Source organism: Pteropus vampyrus, unplaced genomic scaffold (assembly GCF_000151845.1).
Source record: "Pteropus vampyrus isolate Shadow unplaced genomic scaffold, Pvam_2.0 Scaffold20, whole genome shotgun sequence".
Lineage (NCBI taxonomy): Eukaryota > Metazoa > Chordata > Mammalia > Chiroptera > Pteropodidae > Pteropus > Pteropus vampyrus.
In genome coordinates, this window is record NW_011888801.1 from 2337750 (window position 1) to 2362132 (window position 24383).

Genomic DNA, 24383 nt, shown 5'->3' on the forward strand with positions numbered 1-24383 from the left:
ATCTTTGAGAACTCTGATCTCTCAGCAACATTTAATTGATTACATCATGTTTTACCACCCTGCTTTCTTCTTCTGAATTTCTTGCTTGATGTTGAGGCATCCTGATTTATGTAAATCAATGGTTTTTCTACTCTGCACAGAGTGCTTTCAAAAAAAGCACTGATGAGTGGGGCCCAGCCCCCAGATATTCTTATTTAAGTGGCCTCAGGTGAGACTTAAGTGCTAGGTTGGTTCAAAAGTTCCTCAGGCGATTCTAATGTGCAGCCAGGGATGGGAACCACAGGTATGGATGGTGTTTCTTTGTTAAATAGCTTCTATGTGTCAGGCATTAGGGCAGTTATACAGATGAACAAACTGGTCTATGCAGTAGAAAAGCTAATTAGGAAAACAGACAGGCAAAATGTGACAACACAGTGTAGTAAGTGCTTTTATTTATTCTGTAATTCAACAAATATTAACAGAGCACTTAACAAATGCCAGGGCTGGAGTAAAGGTATGCTTAGAGTCCTGTGGGCTATATGCAAAGACCAGAAAAACTTCCCAGAGCAAGCAGCAGCCGTGCAAGGATTTGGAGTTATTTTTCAAGGTCTTCATCAGATAAGGTAGGGAGGGCAGGCATGGCTGCAGAGGGAACAGCATGTGCTGGGCTTAGAGGAGTGTCCTCTGCTGGGAGAAGCTAGAGATGAGCTATTGGTTGGGTGTAGAGATGTGTATAGCCTTAGAAGTGGACCACGGAGTTTAGATTTGATCCAGAATGCATTTAAGACATTAAAGATTTTTTAGCAAAAATGTGTAAGTGAGGTGTGGGTGCAGAAAACCTGTATTTAGGATAATATAGGCTGTTCATACACAGAGCTATTGCTTGGACTTGCTAGCCTTTTTAATTTAATTTTATTTTGCTAGCCTATTTTAAATGAATGGTTTGACAGATCATCCTCCACCCCCTCTGCCCTTGACTGATGTAACCAGACACTGTGACCTTGTGGGGATGCAGTGACCAGTCAAAGCTCAGAAAGGATTCTGTGTGTCAGTTGAGAAGGGGGTGTAGATTAAGGCTCTTTAAGTGACTAATTGAATGTAACAGAATTCATCATGGGCTGAGGCCTGGAAAAATCAGTTCAGGGGCCCTGCCTGCTGCCTCCCTACCCAATTTCCTTCAGAAGGACTCGTTAGTGTGTCTGTGGATATACCTCTTATCAGGTTATTTGTCTGACTTACTTCAGAGCAAGTGAAAAAAACCCAAAGAGCAAAGCTTCCAGGTTCCCTTCAACTCCTGAGGTCACTTTGCATTCTTTTTTATCCTTACTCAGGACTAAGGTCGGACCATGGAATCATCCCAGCACTAGAGACTATATAACCTTCTGGCTAAAACACAGAAGAAACATTCCTTTCCAGTTGGGGAAGAAGAGGATTCAGCTAAGGCCAGTGCTTCTTAAATTTAGTGACAATAAGCTTCAAGTCAAATCATAGGCTAAAAATGTACATTTGGGAGCCCCACTACAAAACTACTGAATCAGAATCTCTGGGGTTAGGCCAAGGAAACTGTTTTAAGCACTTATTCCCAGATCATTCTGATGCCGGTGATCTGTGAACCACACTGAACAGTAGAACTGTAGTTGTTAGTAGTTCTGGCCAGTGGTGGCCATTGGTAATGTTTTGGGGGAGGACTGGTCAGATGAACCCTAAATTCATAATCCTTCACAGTCAGCTTGCAAATTTTGCATGATGCTTGGTTTTCAATTCAAATTATTTCTAGGTTAACTTATTAATTGACCTGTTTGGCAGAGAACGTGATGCCAGGAGTAAGCATTAAGTAGCTCTGGCTCTGGCTCTGTTATCTTTTCCAGTCCCAGTTATCTGAAGAGCCAGGATTTCTCAAAGTAATCTTAGAGGAGAATATCAATGGAAAAGCAACACATTCCCTTTCTTTGCATGTCCCTGTTAGAGAACTTTATTAAGAAAAGAACCTCCAAAAAAAAAAAAATAATCAAGATATTGAATAAAAATATTTCTCTTTTCTTTTTGCCAGGTCCTGAGAACACAAGTTTAGGCAAACAAGACTTATTTCTCTTTAAGGTGTCTCTTCACTTCTTGATGCACTGGAAATCCATGTGGCTAACTCATTAGTGATAACGAGTGTTAGATGCTCATAAATCTCCCACAATTCATTGGCTGAAGACATCTTAAATGTGGACTTTTTGGCTTTTATTGTCTTTGGTTGCTTCTTTAGCATACTTTGGTTTGAGAATATATTTGGGGTTTTGAAACTTGCTTTTAATTAAGACATGGTTTATTTTTATTGCTTGAGATAAAATGCAGTCTGGGGGACTCAAACCTAAGTTACAAAATAAAGGGCATCTGGACAGACCATAGGAAACAAAACAAAACAAAACAAAACATAAAGGCTAAAGTGTTTGCCAGGATTCTTAAGTTTACTTAGTAACTTCTTGGAAAATAAAAATTCCAGCACCTGCATTATAAAAAAAAGCACACCTTATAAATGTCTTTCTCTTTGAAATAGCTAAATGAACTAGACCAAATTATGAACTAATAGCTTGTAAAAATTCACCTTGAGCCAGCCACTGAAGATACTAAAAGAGGTAGAGAGAGACTCTGAGGGAACCCAACCTGCTGTTTGTTTTATCAGTAATGTAACTCAAAAGTAGCCAAGCCCATGGCGGATGGCAATCTTTCCCTCTGTTTTGTTTCCCCTAGCTGAGCCTGTGAATGCCAAGATTTAATCTAAAGAAGTTTGTGTTTTAAAAACCAACAACGAAGTAATAAAACACCTATAAAAGGGTTTATAATGGAACTGGTGACAGTTTTGAGTGTAGTATTACAAGTCTTCTGCTCCCCCTCTCCCTTTTTCTATCCTTTCATCCAACTCTGTGCCCTTTGTCTTAGCTCCCTTCTCACCTTGCTGCCAAGAAGCATATAAGAAGGGCCAGGCAGCTCACACCCCAAAGCAGCAGACCGTATTTAAAAAGCGAAGTGTGCAGTGTGCTCTGCATTTGACAACAGGGCTGTGCTGCTTATTTTGAGATAAACTGCTCTAGCGAAGTACCTACCTAGTTTGCACAGTGGTTTCTAATGGGAAGTCCAAGATGCTGCTGCAGTGTCAGGGGTATAGGGATGCTGGAGTCAACCAGGTCAGGAAGCTTTGGACCTTCTCTTCCTGGCACCTTGCATCACCCCCTCAGGGCCTATGTCCGCCCTTACTGCAGGGACAGACTAGAGTCAACAGGTGGTTTTCCATCCAGGCCACCATGCCTGAAACTCGGTTCTTTTACAAAGCCATAGTTCTCCTCCCCCTCCCAAAGAAATGGCGCCTGGGAAAGGAAACTTAGTACTCAAACTCTGTAAAAGCCATTTCTTTTACAGAGCCCACTTTTCCTATTTTCTGAAGTTTCCTCTGTCAGCATCCCACCACCTCCGGGAAGAACTCTTCAGAGTCTGGAGGGCGCTGGGAGGCATGTGGGCAGCGTCGGAGTGGCCTCCCCTGGGCGGCCAGAGGAGCCCCCAGCCTCCCTCATATGGGCCTCAGGAACTCGGGGGGCCCAGGGGAAGCCTGGAAAACCGAACTTCACCATCAGCCTTCCTTCGAGCGCTGGCTAGAGGAGAGGGGGAAGGGCCCCCCAGCAGTCTTCGCTGACTCCCCCCGCCCCTCATCACCTCTGCCATCCGGCTGCACCGCCTTAGAAACATTCAGAACGCAGCTCAGAGCTCTCCAGCTTCTTGTAGGCCGGCAGAGTGCGTCTTGAGGGGCAGCTTCCCCCTCCAGCCCGCGTCTGACATCCCCACTCCCACCCAAGGATGCCTCCGCGGTGCCCTGTCCGCAGTGGCTGAATGTCACTGCTCCCTCTTCCTCGTGATCAGGGTAGACACAGCTCCTGAGGCATCCCCCACCCCAAAATTGCCGCGATCGCCCGAGGGTGCAAGGCCCGGGCAGAGGACGAAGTTTGGGGCCCACAGCGGCGGGAGGGGGGCGCGTTGGCGAGGACCGCACCTCTCAGTCCCAGCCCTACCGGGCACACTCCCCGCCCCAAACGGCCCAGGCGTCCCCATCCTCCCGCGGACACCGGCATCCCCGCCCTCCCCCGAGGGCGGCGAACGGAGCCCCCCAGGGCGGAGGCAGGTACCCCCGGGGCGGGGACTGGGGCGGGCGGGGTCCAGGCTGCGCCCCCGGCCCGGCCCGGCGGGCTAGCTGGCGGCGCGGGGGGAGCGGGGCTGGGCGGCGCTGCCTCGGGCTCTGTGCGCTGCAGCCCGGAGCCGAGGAGGAGGAGGCGGAGGAGGAGAAGGAGGCGGCGGCGGTGGGTCCCGGGCGGGGGGAGCGCGGCGCTGCGGACCCGGGCGGCTGGCAAAGGACGAGGCGGAGGCTGAGGAAGGCAGCGGGGAGACCCAGGCTGCAGCACAAAGGGCAGCAAGCGATTGGCCGGGCTGCAGGCGAGGTTAGCCGGGGACCTGGGTGGCTGGAGGCAGCGGCGAACGGTGCACGTGCTTGCAGACACGGGCGAGTGTGGAGCCGGGGGGTGCACGCCCGGCGGGTAGGGGTCTTGCTTCCCCTCGGCATGGGATGGCAAGGAAGCTGCAGCGACATCGTTCAGCCTGCACCCGGCCTGGGGCTTGCAGGCTAAGGGGTGTGTGGGGGGTAAGGATGCGAGCCAGGGGGCGGGCGAGTAGTCGCCCGGGACGGGACAGGAGAGGGTGGAGGAGGGGGCGGGATGGAACGCTCCAGGCGGCGCGCCCGTCCGCGCGCTCCACTACCGGAGCTGGCGACTGAGAACCTCGAATTTTAACTTCGCGTGCCCGCCCGCGCGCGCCCGCCCGCGCCCACCCCTAAATCCTGCGGCCGCCGCCAGCGATCAGCTCTCACACAAACTTTAGCTGCGGGCTAGGGGGTTTGGGGTGAGTGGGGGAGGGGAGAGGGAAAAAAGGCCCTCTGATTGGCGTTGTCTGCAGCCAATAAGGCCAAGCACCTCTGCTGTGAGTATACCCAATCCATTTCCAGAGGCATAGCGGGCGGGTAGGTGGAAGTAGAGGTGGCGCGGTGTCTGGGAGAGAGAAAAAGGGTTGGACCAATAAGTGCCCAGAAGAGGCGGGCCCAGCGGTCTGTTGATTGGTACTGGCCGTGGACCCACCCCCAGGGTGGGGCCGGAGGGGGGATGCTGGGTCGAGGGGTGTGTCTATGCGGACGCAAGATGACCGGCAGGAACCTGCCCCAATGGGCTGCAGAGTGGTTAGTGTGTGGGTGACGGACAGACTCATAGGCCAACGGGTGGCTCTAAGTGTCTGCGGTCTTGGCCAATGGAGCAGCGGTGGGGCGGGGCCGCGGCTCGGGTTTAATGAGACTCCATTGGGCTGTAATCAGTGTCATGTCGGATTCATGTCAACGACAACAACAGGGGGACACAAAATGGCGGCGGCTTAGCTCCTACCCCTGGCGGCGGCGGCAACGGTGGCGGAGGCGACCGCACCTCCTCCAGGCGGCAGCCGCAGCTTCTTTCTTAGGCAGCGGCAGCGCCCCCGGCAGGCGCGGTGGCGGTGGCGCGCGGCCAGGTCTGTCACCCACTCCGCGCGTTCCCAGGGGGAGGAGACTGAGCAGGAGGGGGGAGGAAAGAGGGGGGATAGGGGGCTGTGATGCCCCTCCCACAGGCCTCTGCGCGAGGGTCACCGTGGGGCCGCTTGGGGTCAGGTTGCCCCTGAGCGTGACGGTAGGGGGCGGGGGAAAGGGGAGGAGGGACAAGCTCCGCCTCTCAGCAGGGCCTCCAGGGTGAGGGGCGGGGCTCGAAGGTGGAGGGGGCGGGGCGATATCGGGTGGGGGTGGGGCTCGGGTGGTCGGAAGGCGAGGGCTTGTAGGGGTTTTCTGAGTGGGAGTGGCCTGGTAGAAACGGTTGGGGGCCAGCTAGTGTCTGGGAAGGATTGGTGAGGGGGTGGAGGGGAGGGGAAACTGGAGGTGTGCAAGCAGGTGCAGAAGAGAGAGTGGGGAGAGGTGCAATATCGGAGATGTGGAAGGGGGACTGAGGGGTATGTGAGGGCAAGTGAAATGATGCCGAAGTGTGAAATTGCAGTTATGGGGGTGGGGCAGAGTAAGAGTGGACTGGGTGTGGTGGATGTGAGTAGAGTTGAGAAAGCAGTGCAGAGTAGATATTGGATTGGGGGAATGTGAAGAGCAGGTACAGTTGCTGTGGTGGGAATGTGTTGGAATGAATCGGCATGTTGGAATAGAAAGGTTTGGTAGCTTTGTGGTATATGAAGCATTAAAAAGATATGGAATGATGGGATGGATATTCTTGGGAGAATCTCTGAAAGATAAGACAGCGGAACCGACATAAATGTTAAGGGAGACTACTTAGAACTTGCAAGATATATCTGTGGCAGAAAATCTCATGGGGACGTGGCATTCAGGATGGTGGGAAGAGGCGGGAGGTGTGAAGAACGATGGGTGGGGTTGGGCAATAGATTGGGTAGGGCTGGGCAATAGGTCTGAGTGAATGCGATTTGGTGCACTGCACCATGAGTGAGGATGGGGCAAAGAAATGTGTTAGTTTGAGAGAGAGGATTGTTCCATAGGCTGGATTTTTTGAGTGAAACTTGAGCTGGAGTCTTGAAGGGCAGGAGAGAAGGTGCAGGGTGTCAGTCTCTGGAACACTTTGGTATGGGCAGAGTGCAAGGAGTGGTGGGAGACTAGGGGCAAAAGTAGAGGAAGGGCTAGATTAAAAGTGCCCACGAAGGAGTTTAAGCCTTGCATGTGGGAGAGGGTATCGGGATATGATAAAACAATGAACCAAGTATGTTTTTGGTGTGGGTGTCCGGGGATTTTCGGTGTATATCGTATGGGGAGTCTTCCATATGGGCAGAATGTGGAAGTAGCATGTGGGATTTAGTTATGTTGGGATAGTGTTAGGTCTATGGTGTTCAAAGGTGTGTGTGTATTTTTCGTTGTTGTTTGTTTTTTGTTTGTTTTTTGTTTTGGTATGACTGTGAGTAAAGTACATTCTTCCTTGTCTTGCTTGGATACTCTAGATTTTCTGGGATAGCCCTGAAGTAATACACTCCATTCTTTTGCTATTAATAAATTCTTCACACATATGTCAAAATGAATTGGGGACAGTCTTTTCTGTGACTTTAAGAAGGAAAGATTAGCATTGCATATTTCAGTAAAGGAGAAGATTCTTACCTGAGAACTTCTACTTAGGGTTGAAGGTTGGGGATGTGAAATGATAGTTTAAAAAACAAAAAAACAAAAAAGAAAGGAAAGATAGAGATGAGTTTTAGCGTTAAAAGAGGAACTTAAAGGAATGACTGGCAGGTAGTGATGACATGGTCAGTAGATGTTTTGCCTGCCAGTCATACCCAGGCCTCTGAGTAGAGTGGATGTTGTGTCGTTGCCATTATACCAAACTTTTCTCTCGCGCACTACTTTTGCAGATAAGGTGGAAACTGTTAGATGTAAAGCATAGTGTGGCAAATAGGATGAGTATTGGAAGATAATAAATAACTTAAACTTTCATGGACTTTCACATACCAGTTGGAAGAAAACTAATTGATTTGGGTTTGTTAAATGCCAGGATTCCTCACAGGCGACTTTTTAGTCTTTTAGAATAGTTCTCTACAAAGCACCTTCAGTTTTCCTGTATGCAGATGCCTGTATTTGCATAAAGTGAGAGAAAAGGAAATTGTTTTAGGAAAGTAGGGACGTGTGAGCTGTAGTGATCAGTCTTTGCTTCCAGAATAGTACATGGATGGGAGAAATGTGATGAAGGGAATTTTTCCCCCTATAATGGTTTAATTTGCATTTCCAAAGCACCCTTAAGCACCTTTTTATTGGACTTTCACAATTTTTGTATTATCCATTCCACTATTGCTAGATGTTTGAGTTGTTTCCGGTTTGGGGAAATCGTGAACAAAGCTGCTATGAGTGTTTCCGTATCTGTCATCTGGTGCACATGTGTATAGGTTTCTCTAAGGTGTATGCCTACGAATGGAATTGCTGGTTCATAGGCAGGGTGACCATTTATCCTGGCTTATGCCTGTTGTCCCAGTGTAATTAATAAAGCACACTTAATTCTCAAAAGTGTCTGGATTTGGATGATGAATTGTATGGTCTCCCTAGTCACGGGGTTATGCTTATCTTCAGCTTTAAGGTACCAGTCAAACTGTTTTCCAAAGTGTTGTACGAGGTTACACTCTCTCTGGTTATATATGAGTGTTCCCATTGCCTCTTGTCTTTTCCAACTCTCAGTCGTGTTAGCTTTTCAAATTAGCTGATCTGATAAACTTTGCATTTACCTGGTTAGTAACCAGGTTGAAGAGCTTTTTATATATGTGTTGGCTATTTGAATTTCTTCATTTGTAAAGCTTCTATTCAAGTCTGCCTCCTATTTTTTTTTTTTTAATTGGGCCTTGCATCTTTTATTGCCATTTAGAAGTTCTTTATTTACTCTGGAATCAAATCCTTTGTCCTGTGTGTATGTTGCAAATGCCTTCTTCCATTCTGTGGTTTGCCTTGTCACTCTCTTTATGGTGTCTTTAAATGAACAGAAGTTCTTAATTTTAATGGAGTCAAATTTATTGGTCTTTTCTTTATGGTTAGTGCTTTTTTGTGTCTTGTTTTAAGACTCTTTTCCTACCTTCAGGTCAAGTAGATATTCTCTTATGCAGTATTATCTTCTAAAAGCTTTATTGACCTTGAAAGATAAATGATTATGAGTTAGATATACCTTTCTTGACCCTATCTTCACCATTACAGATCTATTTTTGTTTTTGCTCACTTCCTTCTGTTCCCTGTCTTGAATTTTGACTTCTCCGTATCTGTAGCTAAGAGCCAGGTGCTAACTTCTCCTGTCTCTTAGGAGAAAATGGTTATATAGGCAGAAGTTCAGCCAGATTAGATTTTACAGGTCTCCCACTGACTGTATTGCTCTTTTTCCTTTTACGAGCTAGCATTTTATTGTGTTCCTGCTATGTGTCTGCCACCATCTTTGGATCTTTCATATTTGTTATCTAAATTATTTCTCTTTACAGTTCTGCAAAACCGGGATGTATTCTCATTTTACAGATGAAAAAACCGAGGCTTACATTTATTATGAAACATGTCCAATATTCCACAGCTTAGGAAGCTAGCAAAGTGTGGACTTGATCCCTGAACTCTGGATATATCCCACCATAGCACAACTCCTCGTTTAATGAGATTTCAGAAGCCTGTTTGATAATATCCAAAACCAATGAGAATAACTTTCTTACTTTTAATGTAACATATCCTAATTAAAGTACATGTGGATACGTAGAGATAATTCATTTGAAACTGCATAAAATTATTGACCTCTCTGTGTATAAAAAAAAAATTTTAAGTAGGTAAAGTTAGAGCAGGCAGTGGGCCTTAAGGGTCCTTGGATGGGTGATAGAGGTTTTGAAAGCCCTTGAAATTGTATTCAAAAGTCTATGTAGATATATTCATTTTTAAAAATAGATCTATAAATTTTTGAGATTCTCGAAGGGGAACCCTAATTTGTTTTCAGGCTCTACTGGATATCCTGTTTGAAGACATCTGTGATAAAGTTAAATGATCTGTGTTTTCAAGATAATCTTTTACAAATGCAGATGTCAGATTTTTTTCTTAATACATTGTTCTCAGTCTTTGTCATTAAAACCTAGTTGAAGCTGATTTGTAATTAGGAAGAAATCTAGGATTGAACAGAAAAATTTTAAAGGCCAAAAAAAGACACTCTAAATTTAGTTGATTATTTCTTAAGTGAAAGTGCTTAGTTATAATATCATCATTACTAATCAGTGTATCCTGGCTCCAAAGGCCTCATGACTTCAAATGACTTTTCATCTTGTCTCTAAAATCCTCTGTTTTACAAGGGATCAAATTTCCTGTGAGGTTCCTAACAGTGTGATTAAAGTTTAGAGACCTAAACTATTGAGCACTTAAATGCAGGGATGACTTTGCAAACCTAATTCATGGGATTCACGGGGAGATTTGGAACATGTCTCTACTAATTTATGATGATGATGTTGAAACTAATCTTTGCTAGGGATTATGGAAGCCATAATAGTTTATTGATGGTTCAGTTATTGTTTGTTGAAGCAGATTTACACAATTATAGTTTAATGACATAACAAGGATATTGTCAACTAGGAGAGCATGACATGAAAAATTAAACTTCCAATTAATATAAAATGTATTAGTTGAAATGATAATTTTCATGGTGATTTAGCCTCTTAGAAATCCTTGGAAAACATTATTAGCTTATGAATTAAAAACTCTCTATGTTAATAAGTAGTGAGAAAGAACTTAGTATTATTCTAAAAAGATGGGGAATTAAATATTCAATTCAACTAACATTTATTGAGTGCCTACTCTGGGCTTGCTGCTGAGTCAGACTCATGAATATAAGTTGAACCAGATTGATGTTTGCAGAGAGGAAATGCTGGTTGCTTTTGTTTGTTTCTTCAGTCATCCTTCCCTCCAACCTATACTGACTGGATGGGTACTATTGCCAGAGTGATTCAAATATTCAACAAATTTGTGTGTGTGTATGCGTGTGCATTCCACTATGCCTTATTGTTTCACTAATCTTGCAGTGGCTTCCTATTCATCTGTCATGTTCATGTGCCTCACCCTAGCTTTTGTCACAGCCAACTTTATTTTTTATTCCTCTTCAACACATACTCTCTTTAGGCATGCACATGGACTTGGTGTCCCTTTTGTCTGACAGCTCATGCTTAACTTCTGTGCCTTCTAGATTCCCTTCGTTCACTCATGGATGAATTCTTTTAACAAATAGGCATTGAACCCCTCTTATGTTCAGGTTGTAGTCCTGGGAAGTCTTGAGGGTATACATATAAAGATGAATCAAACATGAATGCTGTCCTTAAGAATTTTACAGTCTAGTAAGGGAAATGAGGTTAGTACACAAATAAGCATAATACAAAGTAGAGAATGAATACCAAAATAGTAAGAAAGCTTAAAGCTTCCTGTAAGACGAGTGGTAGGGCTCCTAAGAAGATGTCCTTTGCATTGGGCCATGAAGGATTTGAATTTGGGTGGAGAGACTGGGCAGTGATTCAAGTTCTGCTTTATCTTTCAAGGTCCAGTTTAAGTTCCATCTATCCAGGGGGTGTTCTGCCCATCCATATCCAGCAAGATATAGTCACAGTTGTTTCCAGACTTTTTTCTTTCTGTAATCAGAGGAACCCTTTCTTTGAAGTGAATCTTAGGGAGAAGCCTGCTATATGTGGAACATTTGAGGTGGAGGTGTTTGGTGCAAGGGATTATGGTGGCCCTACTCTTTGACCCACAAAGGGCACCTGCAGGTGACACCCAAGATACTTTATCACAAGAGATCCAGGGAGCCTAGTTTGAAAACCAGTGGAGAGATAGGAAAAGTTTAGGTTTTAGCATCTGAATTAAAATCCTTCATGATTTAGTGGTCTGAGGTCTTGACCAAGTCAGGGGTCAATTTTCTTTTTGCAAAATGGGGCAACAATGTAACCCTACAGGGTTGTTTTAAGGTTTACTGATAATCTATGTAAAGTGCCTGGCCCACAGTAGTTGTCAGAAAATAGTTGACATTATTATAGTTAAGTGCTTTGGTTCTTTTTTTAAAAAAAATTATTGAGGCAAAATTCCTATAACAAAACTAACCATTTTAAAGTGAATAATTCAGTGACATTTAGTATTTAGTACATTCACAGTGTTGTGTGACCACCACCTCTATCTAGTTCTAAAACAGTTTCATCCATTCAAAATAAAATGCACCCCCCCACCACCACCCCAGCCCTACCAATTCATGTTCTGTTTATGGATTTATCTATTCTGCATGTGTCATATATAGAGAATTAAAAAATATGTTACCTTTTGTGCCTGGCTTCTTTTACAGCATGTTTTTGTGGTTCATCCACATTATAGCATGTATCAGTACTCATTCTTTTTTATGACTGAATAATATTCAGTGTATGGCTATATACCACATTTTTTTATTCCTTTCATATTGATGGACATTTGTGCTATTTCCACTTTTTGGTTGTTGTGAATAGTGCCTTCTTGAATGTGTGTACGTGTACTTATTTGAGTACCTGTTTTCAGTTTTTTTGGGTATATACCTAGAAGTGGAATTGCAGGGTCATATGGTAATTTTCTGTTTAAGTTTTTGAGGAATCACCAAACAGTGCTTAATTGCTTCTTATACACATAGCACCTATCTTAGGGCTGCACACTCAGAACAACATCTCGCTAAATATTTGTTAGCTGTTCTTTGATTACTATTTATAATCTCACCTCCGAATTCTCATGTTATGGACCTCAGACACTAATTTTAGGGAAAGTAGATGCATCCAGGACTTGTAAACCAACAAATATCACCACATGGATGATGTTTGATGTTGTCAGACAGCAGATATTTGTTAACCGAGGATGCTATTTTGAGCAACTATGCCAATTGTCTGTGCTGGTGGTTATGGAGGAAAAGAAGTTAATGTCCCTTTCCTTAAGCAGTTGTATGTTCTGTTTCAGAAGATACTGTTAGGGTTTGTGGATCCTCATTCAGTTACATAATAGTCCGTGAAAATATCCAGGAGGTTATAAAAGTGAGAGAGCTAAAAATAACTTATTAAAACTCAGGAAGACAAAAGAGTAAACTCTATTATTAATCTTTATTTTTTCTACCAGTTTTTGGCTCATCCATAATCTCATGACTCGTGTTATGACATTAATTTTGAAACAACACACAGCTTTAGTAAAAGCTTAGAGGAGGCTTCACATAATATTTATGATCCAGGATATTTTGACTCTTCTTATGCTGACATGAATATTTCTGAATAGTGTTGATATTTATATAATACTAATCAAGCCAAAAGCTCAGTGTTGGACTAAGCATTTCTCTAGATCTGTTTAGAATAGTTTGTAATGAGTGATGTAAATAGTGTTTTATTATAAGGCTGTATGATACAACCATATAATTTATTGATATTATTTTGTAGTTAAAAATAAAATGATTTAGAACCTCAGAAAATAGCATAATTTAATTATTCTATATGAGTCCCAGAATTAATCTGGAATGATTTACTCTCCTTTCGGTAGCCTTTTAGTCGAACTTTCAAGTTTTTAGAGAAAAAAAAGAAAAGAGAATAATGATTTTTAGGGTTGTACTGATACTGTCCTGTTTATATATGAAATAAATCCTAGTGCTCTGAAAAAGAGAATGGTGTGGATAATTTCGGATCAGGGGAAAAAGCATTTCTATTTGGCTTTTGAATGAATTATGCATTTTTTCCCTTTAGATTTCTTTCTTGTTAGATACTGCTTAGACTAAAATTAAATTGGTTTTCAATCTATTCTCTTAGCGTATAGCAATTTACGGTGGGGCCAGTAGGATGTCAGAAACAAACCAGCCTAAGATTAAAAAATTTGGAGTAGATAATATACAAAGTGGGTAATATACATGTGTTAAGTTGAGAATTGGATACAGATAAGAGACTTCTGATTTTGCTCCTCTCCTAGCTGTGTATGTGTTAAAAAACACTGATTCTGCTTGTAGCAGAGAGCTGCTGAGTTACATCTGCTTCTCCCTAATTAACTGTTGGTTGGTGTCAGATGAGAGCTAATTTTGAGATTAAATTGAGGAGAGGGGTGTGTGTCTGTGACTGGGGAAGGGGAAAAGAGGATCTAAGGTTGCTTGGTTGTTTTGGATAAGATCAACATGCAGTTATTTACAGTGTTTTAAATTTATTTTTTGCCTTTGAAGTAAAAATGATCAATTTTGTTCTAAAATTTGACCTATGTCAGCACATACTTACTGTTGTAGAAACTGGTATATCCTTCTCTTAAGTACAGTTATTGACCATATCTTGATAGTCCAGTCAGTACCTAGATGCCAGGTGACCTTTGGGACAAATAGTGAATATTGCCTGGGAAAGTTAATACTGACTTTTAAATGTTTCTTTTCTTTTCTTTTTTTTTTTCTTTTTTTCTAGATACAGTGTTACATTTGCCTGGCTATTTGAGGAATGGCGGGATTTTTTTTTTCTCATGATATTCTTTCTTAGACTCTATCACAAACCTGAATTTTAATATTTGGAGAACAGTTTTGGCCTTAAAGAAGAACAAAGTTTAACCTCTTTAGTTACTTGCTCTGGGGCTTCAGTTCCTGTTCTTAAATACTCTTTAGTGGCATGAAAGAGTTAATATATCACCAAGTGTAATGTACTGATAAATTCATTGCAGCTGTTGTGTATTGAGTAGTTGTGGAGAGCCATAGATCGTTGCTGAATTTAAGGAAAGTCTTTATGCCTAAATTAACGTTTACTTTTTCTTTTTTTCTTTTGGCAGATTTGCCTGAAGATCTGGACAGTCTTTTTTGTCATGGACTGTTAAAATGTTTGGCGTTCCAATCCTGGTATTTTCCCTTATTTTATTTTTAATATATAAAATGTCAGTCTCACTGAAATGTGTTGGTAATGGATACGAACGATTCTTTTGATTGTGGGTAAGGATTGTGGTAATAGCTTGTCATGAAGGTATATTTTGAGTATTTATTACTTATGAAATGCATTTTGTTTTAATGTGTGTTCATTTGCTTGTGTAACCAAGATTCCTGAAAGCAACTTTGCAATATTGGATACTTTTCTGTGACTTCTTTTCTTGCTTCCTATGGTTGTATTTTGTGCAGTCAAATTAAATTAGTTGATTCATCCTGAATAAATGATGGAAGACGAAATAATTACTTGGACACAGTGAAATATCCTCTAATGAAATTTTGCCCCAAACCATTTTACTTTGGAAAGATCAGCTTCCTGTTCTAAACTTTCTAACAGAATGATTCCTGTGTTCTATCTTGAAAGTGGTTGCACTATGAAAGCCAGTGATTTCATTCCTAAACACATCATGTTCCAAGTCTAACATTTTTGTCAGTGATCTGTATAATGACAGGGGAAGTGCTTATTAGATTTGCAGATGACATAGATGACAGAATCAGAATTCAAAACAATCTTTAATAGATTGGAAGATAGACTCAAACCACCAAAATGAACTTGAACTGTAATAAAATTTAAATCCCAGCATTTAAGTTCGTATAAGAAAGGGAATAGAAAGACTCAGCTTGACATCCTTTTTGTGAGAAGATCTGGGATTTTTGGTTGGACTGCTTTGCATGAGACAGTTGTGTGGCAGGGCTGTTAAGAAAGTTCATGTAACCTTGGATTGCATTAATAATTGGATAATGCCTGGATTGCCATATTTTAAGATGAGCGTTAGCTACTAGTGAGCAACCAAAAGGAGGTGCTTGGAAACCATGTGATATACGGAAAGGTTAAGGATCTTGGATGTGAATCGTCTAAAGTGGGGCTAGAGGTAGAATGGGATTGATTGTAGTGGTTTTCAAAAGATACTTGTTTTCAAATATTTGAAGGCCTGTCATATTAAATAATAAGAATTTTTCATGATTGTTCCATAGGAGCTAGAACTAGTAGGTAGAATTTATGAGAAGGCAAATTTTGGCTCCTGTGAGCAAGAAATATATTACAATTAGAGGTGTCCAACGATGAAATGAACTGCCTCAAAAAGGAACAAATTCTCAAACACTGGAAGTATTTTGAGACTTTATGACCCTTCTTTTGGGGATATTGAGAAAGGGATCTTTTACTGGATAACTAGAGGTTGAACTGGATGACCTCTAAGGTTCCTCAGCCCCAAGTTTCTGAATCTGAGAGAAAGAAAAATGGAGTGAACTTCTCGTTTACAGATCACAAGGAAGACAGTGTTTTTTTAAACTGTCTCTTTTAAGTTGACTGAACAAGTATAGTTCAATGGCCCAACTATTTTTCAGCAACAGAATCTTTGTGAACAAATATTAAATTCTTTAGGATATCTTGCTAAAATTTTAAGGAAAATATTATTTTCCTCATATTTAGGTAATTTAAATCTAAATAACCAGAGATAACTTTAATTTTGTATTTTATGAGATATTTTTCAGAGTGTATAGACATTTGATGGAACCAATGACTGTATATTGAATATTAGATATTGGGTTCACTTAATTCTTTCAACAATCCTGTGACGCTTGTATTAATATTGCCTTACAGGTAAAGTTACTGAAACTTGTTACTTACCCAAGTTTCTCAGCTAGACATTGGTAGAGGTGGCATTCATACCATTAGTCTGATTGCAGAGGCAGAACTAGCTAACGCAGGCAGTTGTGTCTCAGGTGAAGATAGTGCTGGACTTAAATATTAGAATAATGGCCTTTAAGCCTTAAATCTACTGACTGTTACCTTGAATGATTTCCATCTTCCCCTGAGCCTCAGTTTACCCATAGAGTCAGCCTGCAGATTAACTGACAAGTTATATGTGAGCATGCTCTTAAACTTTAAACTATTAAAAGAGTTAAGATGTGAATATTACAGTGCAGAAGCAAGATTAGAGCCCAGATTTGACCCAACTCCCAGGCCAGGGCACTTTCTCCTGGTGTTCCTTGCAGGTGTACTCAGTACCAGATTAGAGATCCAGGGTGGTTTTTATGTATACCAAGAGGCTCTTGGAGAGCAATACTGCTGTCTACCTGGCATCAGATTTGTATGAACCTTCCTTGTATCGAGCAGTTTCAGGAGCTAACTAGGTACTAAGAAACCTAGAATGCTATATTATTTAAAAGGTAAAGGGTTATGTTACTGTATTAGTTTCAGTTTTCCAGCCTGTTGATTATAGAGTGTCACAGACCCTTTTCAAAGGGATGGGAGGATATAATTCTATAGACGTGGCTAGATGTGAAATTTTCTTGGTGTGAGACCTTAGAAATATAGTATCTAGTTGAAACAGAAGAATCAAGATTATTCTTTTTTTTTTTTTAAAGTTTAAGATTTCATAAAGTAAGTTTGATGTACTTCTGTTAGATTTTTTGGATTATATACTAGTTCTTTGATAATGATTTTATGTTTATGATAGACATATTTTGAACCACCTTCATGTAATCTTATTAATTTCAATAAAAGGTTATTCATTAAATATAACTTAGACGTGATCTCTTAAATGCCCTATAAGTGACTTTGTATAAATAATAAATGAAAAATCCTAAAAAATTCTTTCTCAGACTGAGACCCAATTTCTGGTTGGAAAATATAGTCACTGTGGCTTTGTTACATAATACCTTCCTATCATTACTTCTGGGGTCATTTTACATCAGGAAAAGTAATATTAAAGAGTTTTTAAATTTATTTTTGGAAGTTCCATTATTAAGAGCTTTTCCCCCCTATTTATCCTTTAAGGTCTTGATTTCCTGGTTCAAGATGTTCTTCACCTAAATGCAGTCTTTCCGGTTGGTCAAAATAAGACAACTGTCAACATAGCCTGTTTGTCCTCTTTTTACTCTAAGGATGGATGTTTGTAAGATGTTGCTTAATATGGTCTGGAATACTCTTCCCATTTATTGAATTGTAAGTGACTTTTAAATGCGCAAGTTCTGTTAAATACAAGGAAAACCTCTATGGGTAACTTTTGTATTGAAGAAGTCATTTGTCAACCATGGTAAAACTTGCAAACCCACTTTACACAGAGTGGATTCTTGAAGCTATACAGAAAATAAAAAAGCAAAAGCAAAGGCCCTCTGAAGAGAGAATCTGCCATGCAGTCAGCACTTCCCATGGATTGGATAAGAAGACAGTCTCTGAACAGCTGGAACTCAGTGTTCAGGATGGCTCAGTTCTCAAAGTCACCAACAAAGGCCTTGCCTCCTATAAGGACCCAGACAACCCTGGCCGCTTTTCATCAGTTAAACCAGGCACTTTTCCTAAATCAGCCAAGGGGTCTAGAGGAACATGTAATGATCTCCGCAATGTGGATTGGAATAAACTTTTAAGGAGAGCAATTGAAGGACTTGAGGAGCCGAACGGCTCCTCCCTGAAGAACATAGAGAAGTATCTCAGAAGTCAAAATGATCTCACAAGCACCACCAACAACCCAGCCTTTCAGCAGCGGCTGCGACTGGGGGCCAAACGAGCAGTGAACAATGGGAGGTTACTGAAAGACGGACCGCAGTACAGGGTCAATTATGGAAGCTCAGATGGCAAAGGGGCTCCCAAATATCCCAGTGCTTTCCCGTCCTCTCTCCCACCTGTCAGCCTTCTACCCCATGAGAAAGACCAGGTAAGTGAAGAGAGAATGCTAATGTATTCTAAATGTTGCCCCTTTCATTGGTACAGTTTAAGTTATATTTTATGTGGACAAAAGGTTCTGAATAAAGTTTAATAAAATTAAATGTTTTGCCTTAGAGCAGGCTTTTATATTTTAAAATGTATATATTGTTATGTATATAAAGTGTTCTATATTGTTTTACAATGTACTGAGGACCAGCTTCCTTATTGGTTGACTAAGCATTTAACATGATGATTATGTGATTTGTTTTTTAAACTCTGATTAACTGGTAAGTGCTTGAAGGGACCAGGATAGAGAACTTTAATCCTCCTTAAGGGCAAGATAATATATATTTTAAAAACTCTAAAAAAAGGCCCCTGTATATTTTTCTCCCTTTTTATTATTTATCTTTATCTTTCAGCTTTATTGAGGTATAATTAATATTTTTTCATCTTTCTTATTATTTTTAGAGAAGAAGAATTTATAGACTGATTATTTTAATACTGGAATTGTTTTGATATGTGACCTAAATCCTGACTGTTTCAGTTTGAAATAATTTATTGTCTACTTCTCAGTGGGTGAAAGCGAATGTTTATTTTGTCTCATACCATATCTTTTCTTATACTCTTTGGTTTCCCTGGGGCTTATGTTATTTCTGTAGTATTTATACATATATGGCAGATTTCTCCTTAAGTTACTGCTACAATTTTAAGTCTTTGGTTGAGTAGGATTTTCTTTTGTTTTGTTTCAAAGCTACTGAAATTACTGCCCAAACTAAAACCAAAGTAGAGCAACAGCAAATTGTTTATAATAATCGAGGCTCTCCAGTTTTGGGCCTTATTGTCTGTCCCTTGGGCGAGTGGATACATTGATATCAGTTAACTTTACATCATGTAAAGCATTAACCATTGTTGATAGAAAAAGTGGTTGTATGTGTTAACTACATTTTTAGAAGTGATGGAAACACAAGTGTTAGGAAAAGTTGTGCTCCTGATGGTGTTTTTTCCCTCTTTGGATACTGCCAGCTCTTAAGATAGATCCTGCTTCCCTCAGTGCTTTAAGCTGAATAGGGACCCAGCTCTAGAAACTGGGTAGGACCAGGTGGTTTTCCTTTCCATGAGCTAATTGGAATGCTAGCATTTATATCTTAACTATATTTTTAGGTTATCAGTTTTCCTCAACATTTATCTTGTCCTTTGGTGGTGTTTATGTTTGTATAACCAGCCCTCAATTTTTTGAGAGAGAATGTGGGCATAAAGAAAGACGTAAGTAAACCTATGCAATTTTCTTTTTAAATAACATTTATTAAAAAAATGCAGTGATTCAAATCCTAATACTTGTGTCTGACACAACCACACTAAGCACTTCTGTTTCTCATTAAATATTTTTTTAAATGCTTATACCATGAGCAAATTCCTTAGGGGAATATAAAACCATTTCTTGATGGATTTGGGTATCTTTGTTTTTAAAAGTTATATACTACCTTAAGGTTTATTAAAATTTTGTAGTCATCAGGTACGTGGACTAATTCAGACAGCTTTAGGCAATTTAATAATAGTATGTTTCAGTAATTTTGTGATCCAGGGGATATTTTTACTTGTGATAGAGGAGTCACTACAAATTTTCCACAGACCCTTTCCTATCCTCTTTCACCTTGCTCGCCATTTCTTGCTAACCTTATCATATATATATATATATTTTTTTTCATACAGCATCCGTATGGAAGTATTTTTAGTCTAAAGGAAAATTCATGTCTGAAAGTGTCTAGGATTGAGAACAGTGTAATTTATTGCTTAGCATGCAATTGCTGCTGCTCTTTTTATGATGCAAATCTTTAAGTTGTCCAGTTAGCATCATCATATAACAAAGAAATCTGAGAAAACGTGTCTTAGAATTTTTACTAGATGAAATTTTGAGATCAGTTGCCTTGAGTAATCATAATCTAATTCTTAGAAAAGGACAAATAAAGATAAATGAAAATCAGGTCAACTCTGGCTATAATATATTATATTGTTTGTATTGTATATTGCAATAGCATTTTTTCCTTAAAAAAATGTAATAAAAACTACATCAAGACATATTATCCTTTGAGATTGCAAATGGTAAATAGTTTAAAACTATGTAAACTTGCTAAGTAAATGTAATAGAAATTCTTAACCTGGGTCCATGAATGGGTTTGGGGAAGGTAGGCCACAAATCCCTTGATATCAGACAGTGATATCTATTCACGTTTTTCTAGGGTGAGAGTGTATAGTTTTTATTAGATGCTCAAAGGGATCCAAAATGTCAGATAGCTAATGTGACTATTTTTTATACTGTAGAAAATATTTTGAGTTTCTTACTCTAAAACCATAATATGTTAATGATTATTCTTGCTTCAGCTGCTGAACTTGGATGTATATGTAGATTGGTTATGCTGTAGTTTCTTGTACACGGGGCTTTTTCTAACATATTTGAAAGGCAGATTATCATTGTTCTTGCGCTAGAAGTCTGTAGAGTTTGCATTGTGGGAGGACATTTATGATATAAATAGCAGCTGTTTGTACAGAGATACAGTAATCTCAATTACAATTTAGTCAACTGATGTCTTTCAAAGAAGCTGTTATTCTAGTTACTTTTGTTGAGCAGTTTCATTTAATTGTAAAAAAATAAAAATAGTAAAAATAATAACTAACATTTCTTAAGGGTTAAATGTCGGTACTATTCCAAGTACTTTACACTTATTAACTCCTTATCACAGTAACTGTGAGGGCCATAGATTATTATCTTTATTTTACAGATGAAAAACTGAGGATCAAAGCCTAAGTAATTTGTCCAAGGTCGCTTATAGAGCTGGTGAGTGGTGAAGCCAAGATCCTAACAAGATAGTCTGACTCCAGACCTCTTTACTGCTGGGCTGTATGCTGGCCAATAGTGGTGGCTTTTCATTAACAGTAAAATTATCTCTTGCAGTTCCACAAATGTTTAGAAGCAGTTTTTCCCAACAAATAGGTTTCCGGTATTTTAAATTTGGGAACTGCAATGAGCCTATTTCAGTTTTTAAAGCGTATACTATTTATAATATTAGCAATATGGGAAAGCAGTTGGGGGAAATAGTAAATCTCTGTCTAATTAGATTTAACATCATCATCATTCCTATGCATGACTGCTAGGCGGAATACAATGCAAGTTAAAATAGAAGGGCTCCTTTCCTTTCTGAAATGTAATTGCACATCTTCTGATAGTCTAGAATTCAAATTGGATATTACCACAGTGGCTTCTTAGCATAACTTTTTTGTATTTATTTAAGAAAGCTCTCTTTGGTGAGGTGATATGGAAATGAATTAAACCATTGAAGATAAAACTTTATCTTTGACTTGGTGAGGGAACTCCTAAAGGATAGTATTAGTGTTTCTTATTAAAAGTGGTAAAGCTCAATTAGGTCAGATTATGAGGACTTTGGAAAGTCAAATATTCTAAGAGGGACTTCAGTTGTCACCACAGACTTTGTGGCATTAAGATTCCATTAGAACATTTGGACTTTAGCATTTTTATAAAACCAATTTTGTTCAGTTTTAAACAGATTCCTTGGTATTTCACTTTATTGGGAATATCTTCCTAAAATTTATTAAGTGTCAAATCTTGGTATATTTCTAGTACAGTACATAATATATGGGAACTCTTACTCTAGACTACTATAGTTGGGAGACACTTTTGATTTTTTTTTTTTTTAAGAAATGAACTATTAGAATCTTATAAAAACATTTAAACATAAATTCAAAAACATAGATGCTGTCAAAAAAATAAATAAGATGAGTTTTAAAAGGAGCACAGATGATTAGAAATGCTGCTGAGAGACAAAACTATGTTTTGTCTCTTTTCGTGGTCTTGGCTTATTCAATTGTTTTTTCTACTTCTTCCTCATTATTTATAGGGAGATATTTTATTAAGGTTTTTGTCAGTGTTATTGGAATGAAATATTTTCATAAATAAAAGATTAATGTACATCATATATCAGTTTCTTGTGTTGAATAAATGTTGTAAATTGAAGAACTTTATTTTTAGATTTTACTTTCTTCAGTTTTCTCCACTCTGTCCTCTAATCACCAAGCCCATTATTCCTGTCCTAGGGAGACCTTCCTCATCTCTCTGGGACTTTGCCAGTCACCTGTGTTTTGTAAAGGACCATTCACTCATCCATATTGTTCTTTGATGAGGCAGACTTCCAGAAGTCTCTCAGCCCTAGGGGATCCGTTCATAGTTTCAGACAACTCTGCATCTTTTTGGCAGGAATGTGTGTGTGTGTGTGTGTGTGTGTGTGTGTTTTATCTGCTAATTATGGAGAGTCCAAATGTCCTCCTCTCTGTTGGCCTTCTTAGTTTTCCTTTGAAATGGTGTCCTTTGTATTGCAGATGTCACGTTTCCCAAAGAATGCTTTGCTAAGAGTATTTAACTGAAAGTTGGATAAAGCTCTAAATATTGCAAAATATACTCTTCATATAATCTGAATTTTGGAATTGGTATAGATGAAAGTCAGTTTTAGAATGACTAAAGTCAGACAGAAGCCTATTATAATGTGAAAGAATAGGTGAATCAAATACTTGCTGTTCCAGGGTCAGAGAAGGAAAAAGATTGTAGTTCATGTTGTTAATTAAGCTTCAGAAGTTCTTCAAAATAGCAGACTACTGTCAGGACTGCTTTTGTAAGCAGACAGTACTAGTTGTTGAGGCATTGTTGAATGAGCACTTGGATTGTCTCAAATTAGTTAGTGGGGTCAAGGGAAACAAAAAATGAAAAGTGAGAGAGTCTTTCTATTGCACGCTAAGGCATGACAGCTTGTTCCACTTTTGAGCTTTTATCAAGATGGGATTTGTCTAGACTTCTAATGAAATAGGCTTTAGGTAAAGTAGAAACATGATGTCAAAGGATCTTTGACTCTTAGAATGAGTGTTAAACATTCTTTTTAACTCTTTGGATCTTAGATATATTTGATACTGTAGCTGCCTTTTCTACAACACATAATCCTGACATGAATGATACATAAACATAGATCAGCCTGTTTTCTGATTTCCTAATGGTATTTTCTTCCAAGCATTAAGGATGCTAAGGGTATGGTTTCTTGATTGATTTTGGATATTTTCAGCAGCGTTCAGGAATTTACTGTTGTATTCCATATACCTATTGGAGTATAACAGCTACGTTTGTATACTTTCAGTGCTAAGGAAATCTATATTATATTATATAGCTTTAAAGTTATTTAAATTAAGTGCTGTTTGCTGATTTATTTTGATTGTAACTTGGATGGCAAAGATTTTTATTTATCTTTTCCCTTCAAACTTTATTTAATAAATAGTACATTTTAATGTTTCTTAGAATGAAAATTTATGTTCTTTTTATGTATTTTATCTTCGTACATGATAATGAACAAAGGATACATGAGAAAATGTTATTGTTTTATCATTGCAGTAGCAAACTTTGTAAAATTTATAACTTTTTGATTTTTGTAAACTTAATTTTCTTGGTCTGTACTTAAACAACAATGGATTTGATAAAACTGTTCTCTAGTTACACCAGCATTTCAAATGTGAATCTTTATTTTCTCAGGTACTTTGATCTTTCCAATCTTTTAATGTTTCTAAGTACATAAACATCAATTAGCTTACTAAATTGAAGTTAGCGAATGAGTCAGCCACATAATTTATGACATTTTAAGTCAGCAGGGCTACAGGAAAGTATGTTTTTATTTGTGTGTGGGTGCGCTTGTCTCACTGCCTTCAGGTGAAGGGGAGTTTATGCGTATAAGGAGGTATGGGAATGCACATCGTGAAATGCTAATCACTGTTGTTGGGCTTCTGCTGGGGACTGGACTGCTTTCCCAGAGAAGTCTCCAGGAGTTGCAAACTGTATACTGTTGTTTTTCCTTTTATAAATGAACCTTTTAATTAGCAGAATATTAATGCAGAACATAACTTTTTTGGTTTTGTTTTATGAAAGATAATATTTTGAAAAGTCTGCAAAATGAACTATACAGAGTTCTAGAGTGAATAAAATTAGATTTAAACTGTGAGGCTGGGCTCTACAAAGATATAAAATAAATACTAATCAGTGGTCTAAGCAAAATCCAGGAAGGATTTGTGTTAATTTGACAAGTAGCTTTAGAATTCTTTAGCCATTATTTTTTAGAAACCAGCTTTGTTCGTACATCCTTTCTCTAATTTGCTTCACTTTTGATCTTTGATAAAACCAGCTGCAATTTTGTTTCATTAACAAACTTAAC

General features: G+C 39.5%; 1 protein-coding gene across 6 annotated transcripts in view; it reads left to right on the plus strand.

The window, feature by feature from the left end:
- The first annotated feature begins 4045 nt into the window (after positions 1 to 4045).
- The window catches only part of KAT6B (lysine acetyltransferase 6B), a 171389-nt gene continuing 151051 nt past the window's right edge, over positions 4046 to 24383 (plus strand). The window contains exons 1-3 of one of the 6 annotated variants that reach the window (XM_023527931.1): positions 4046 to 4135; positions 14333 to 14399; positions 17263 to 18139. In XM_023527931.1, the coding sequence (XP_023383699.1) occupies positions 17519 to 18139 (621 nt within the window). In that variant the 5' untranslated portion in view covers positions 4046 to 4135; positions 14333 to 14399; positions 17263 to 17518. Of the gene's footprint in view, positions 4136 to 4343; positions 4449 to 5214; positions 5237 to 5301; positions 5557 to 14332; positions 14400 to 17262; positions 18140 to 24383 lie in introns of those variants that run through there. The other 5 variants (XM_011355294.2, XM_023527930.1, XM_011355293.2 and 2 more) reach the window with 5 other exon arrangements.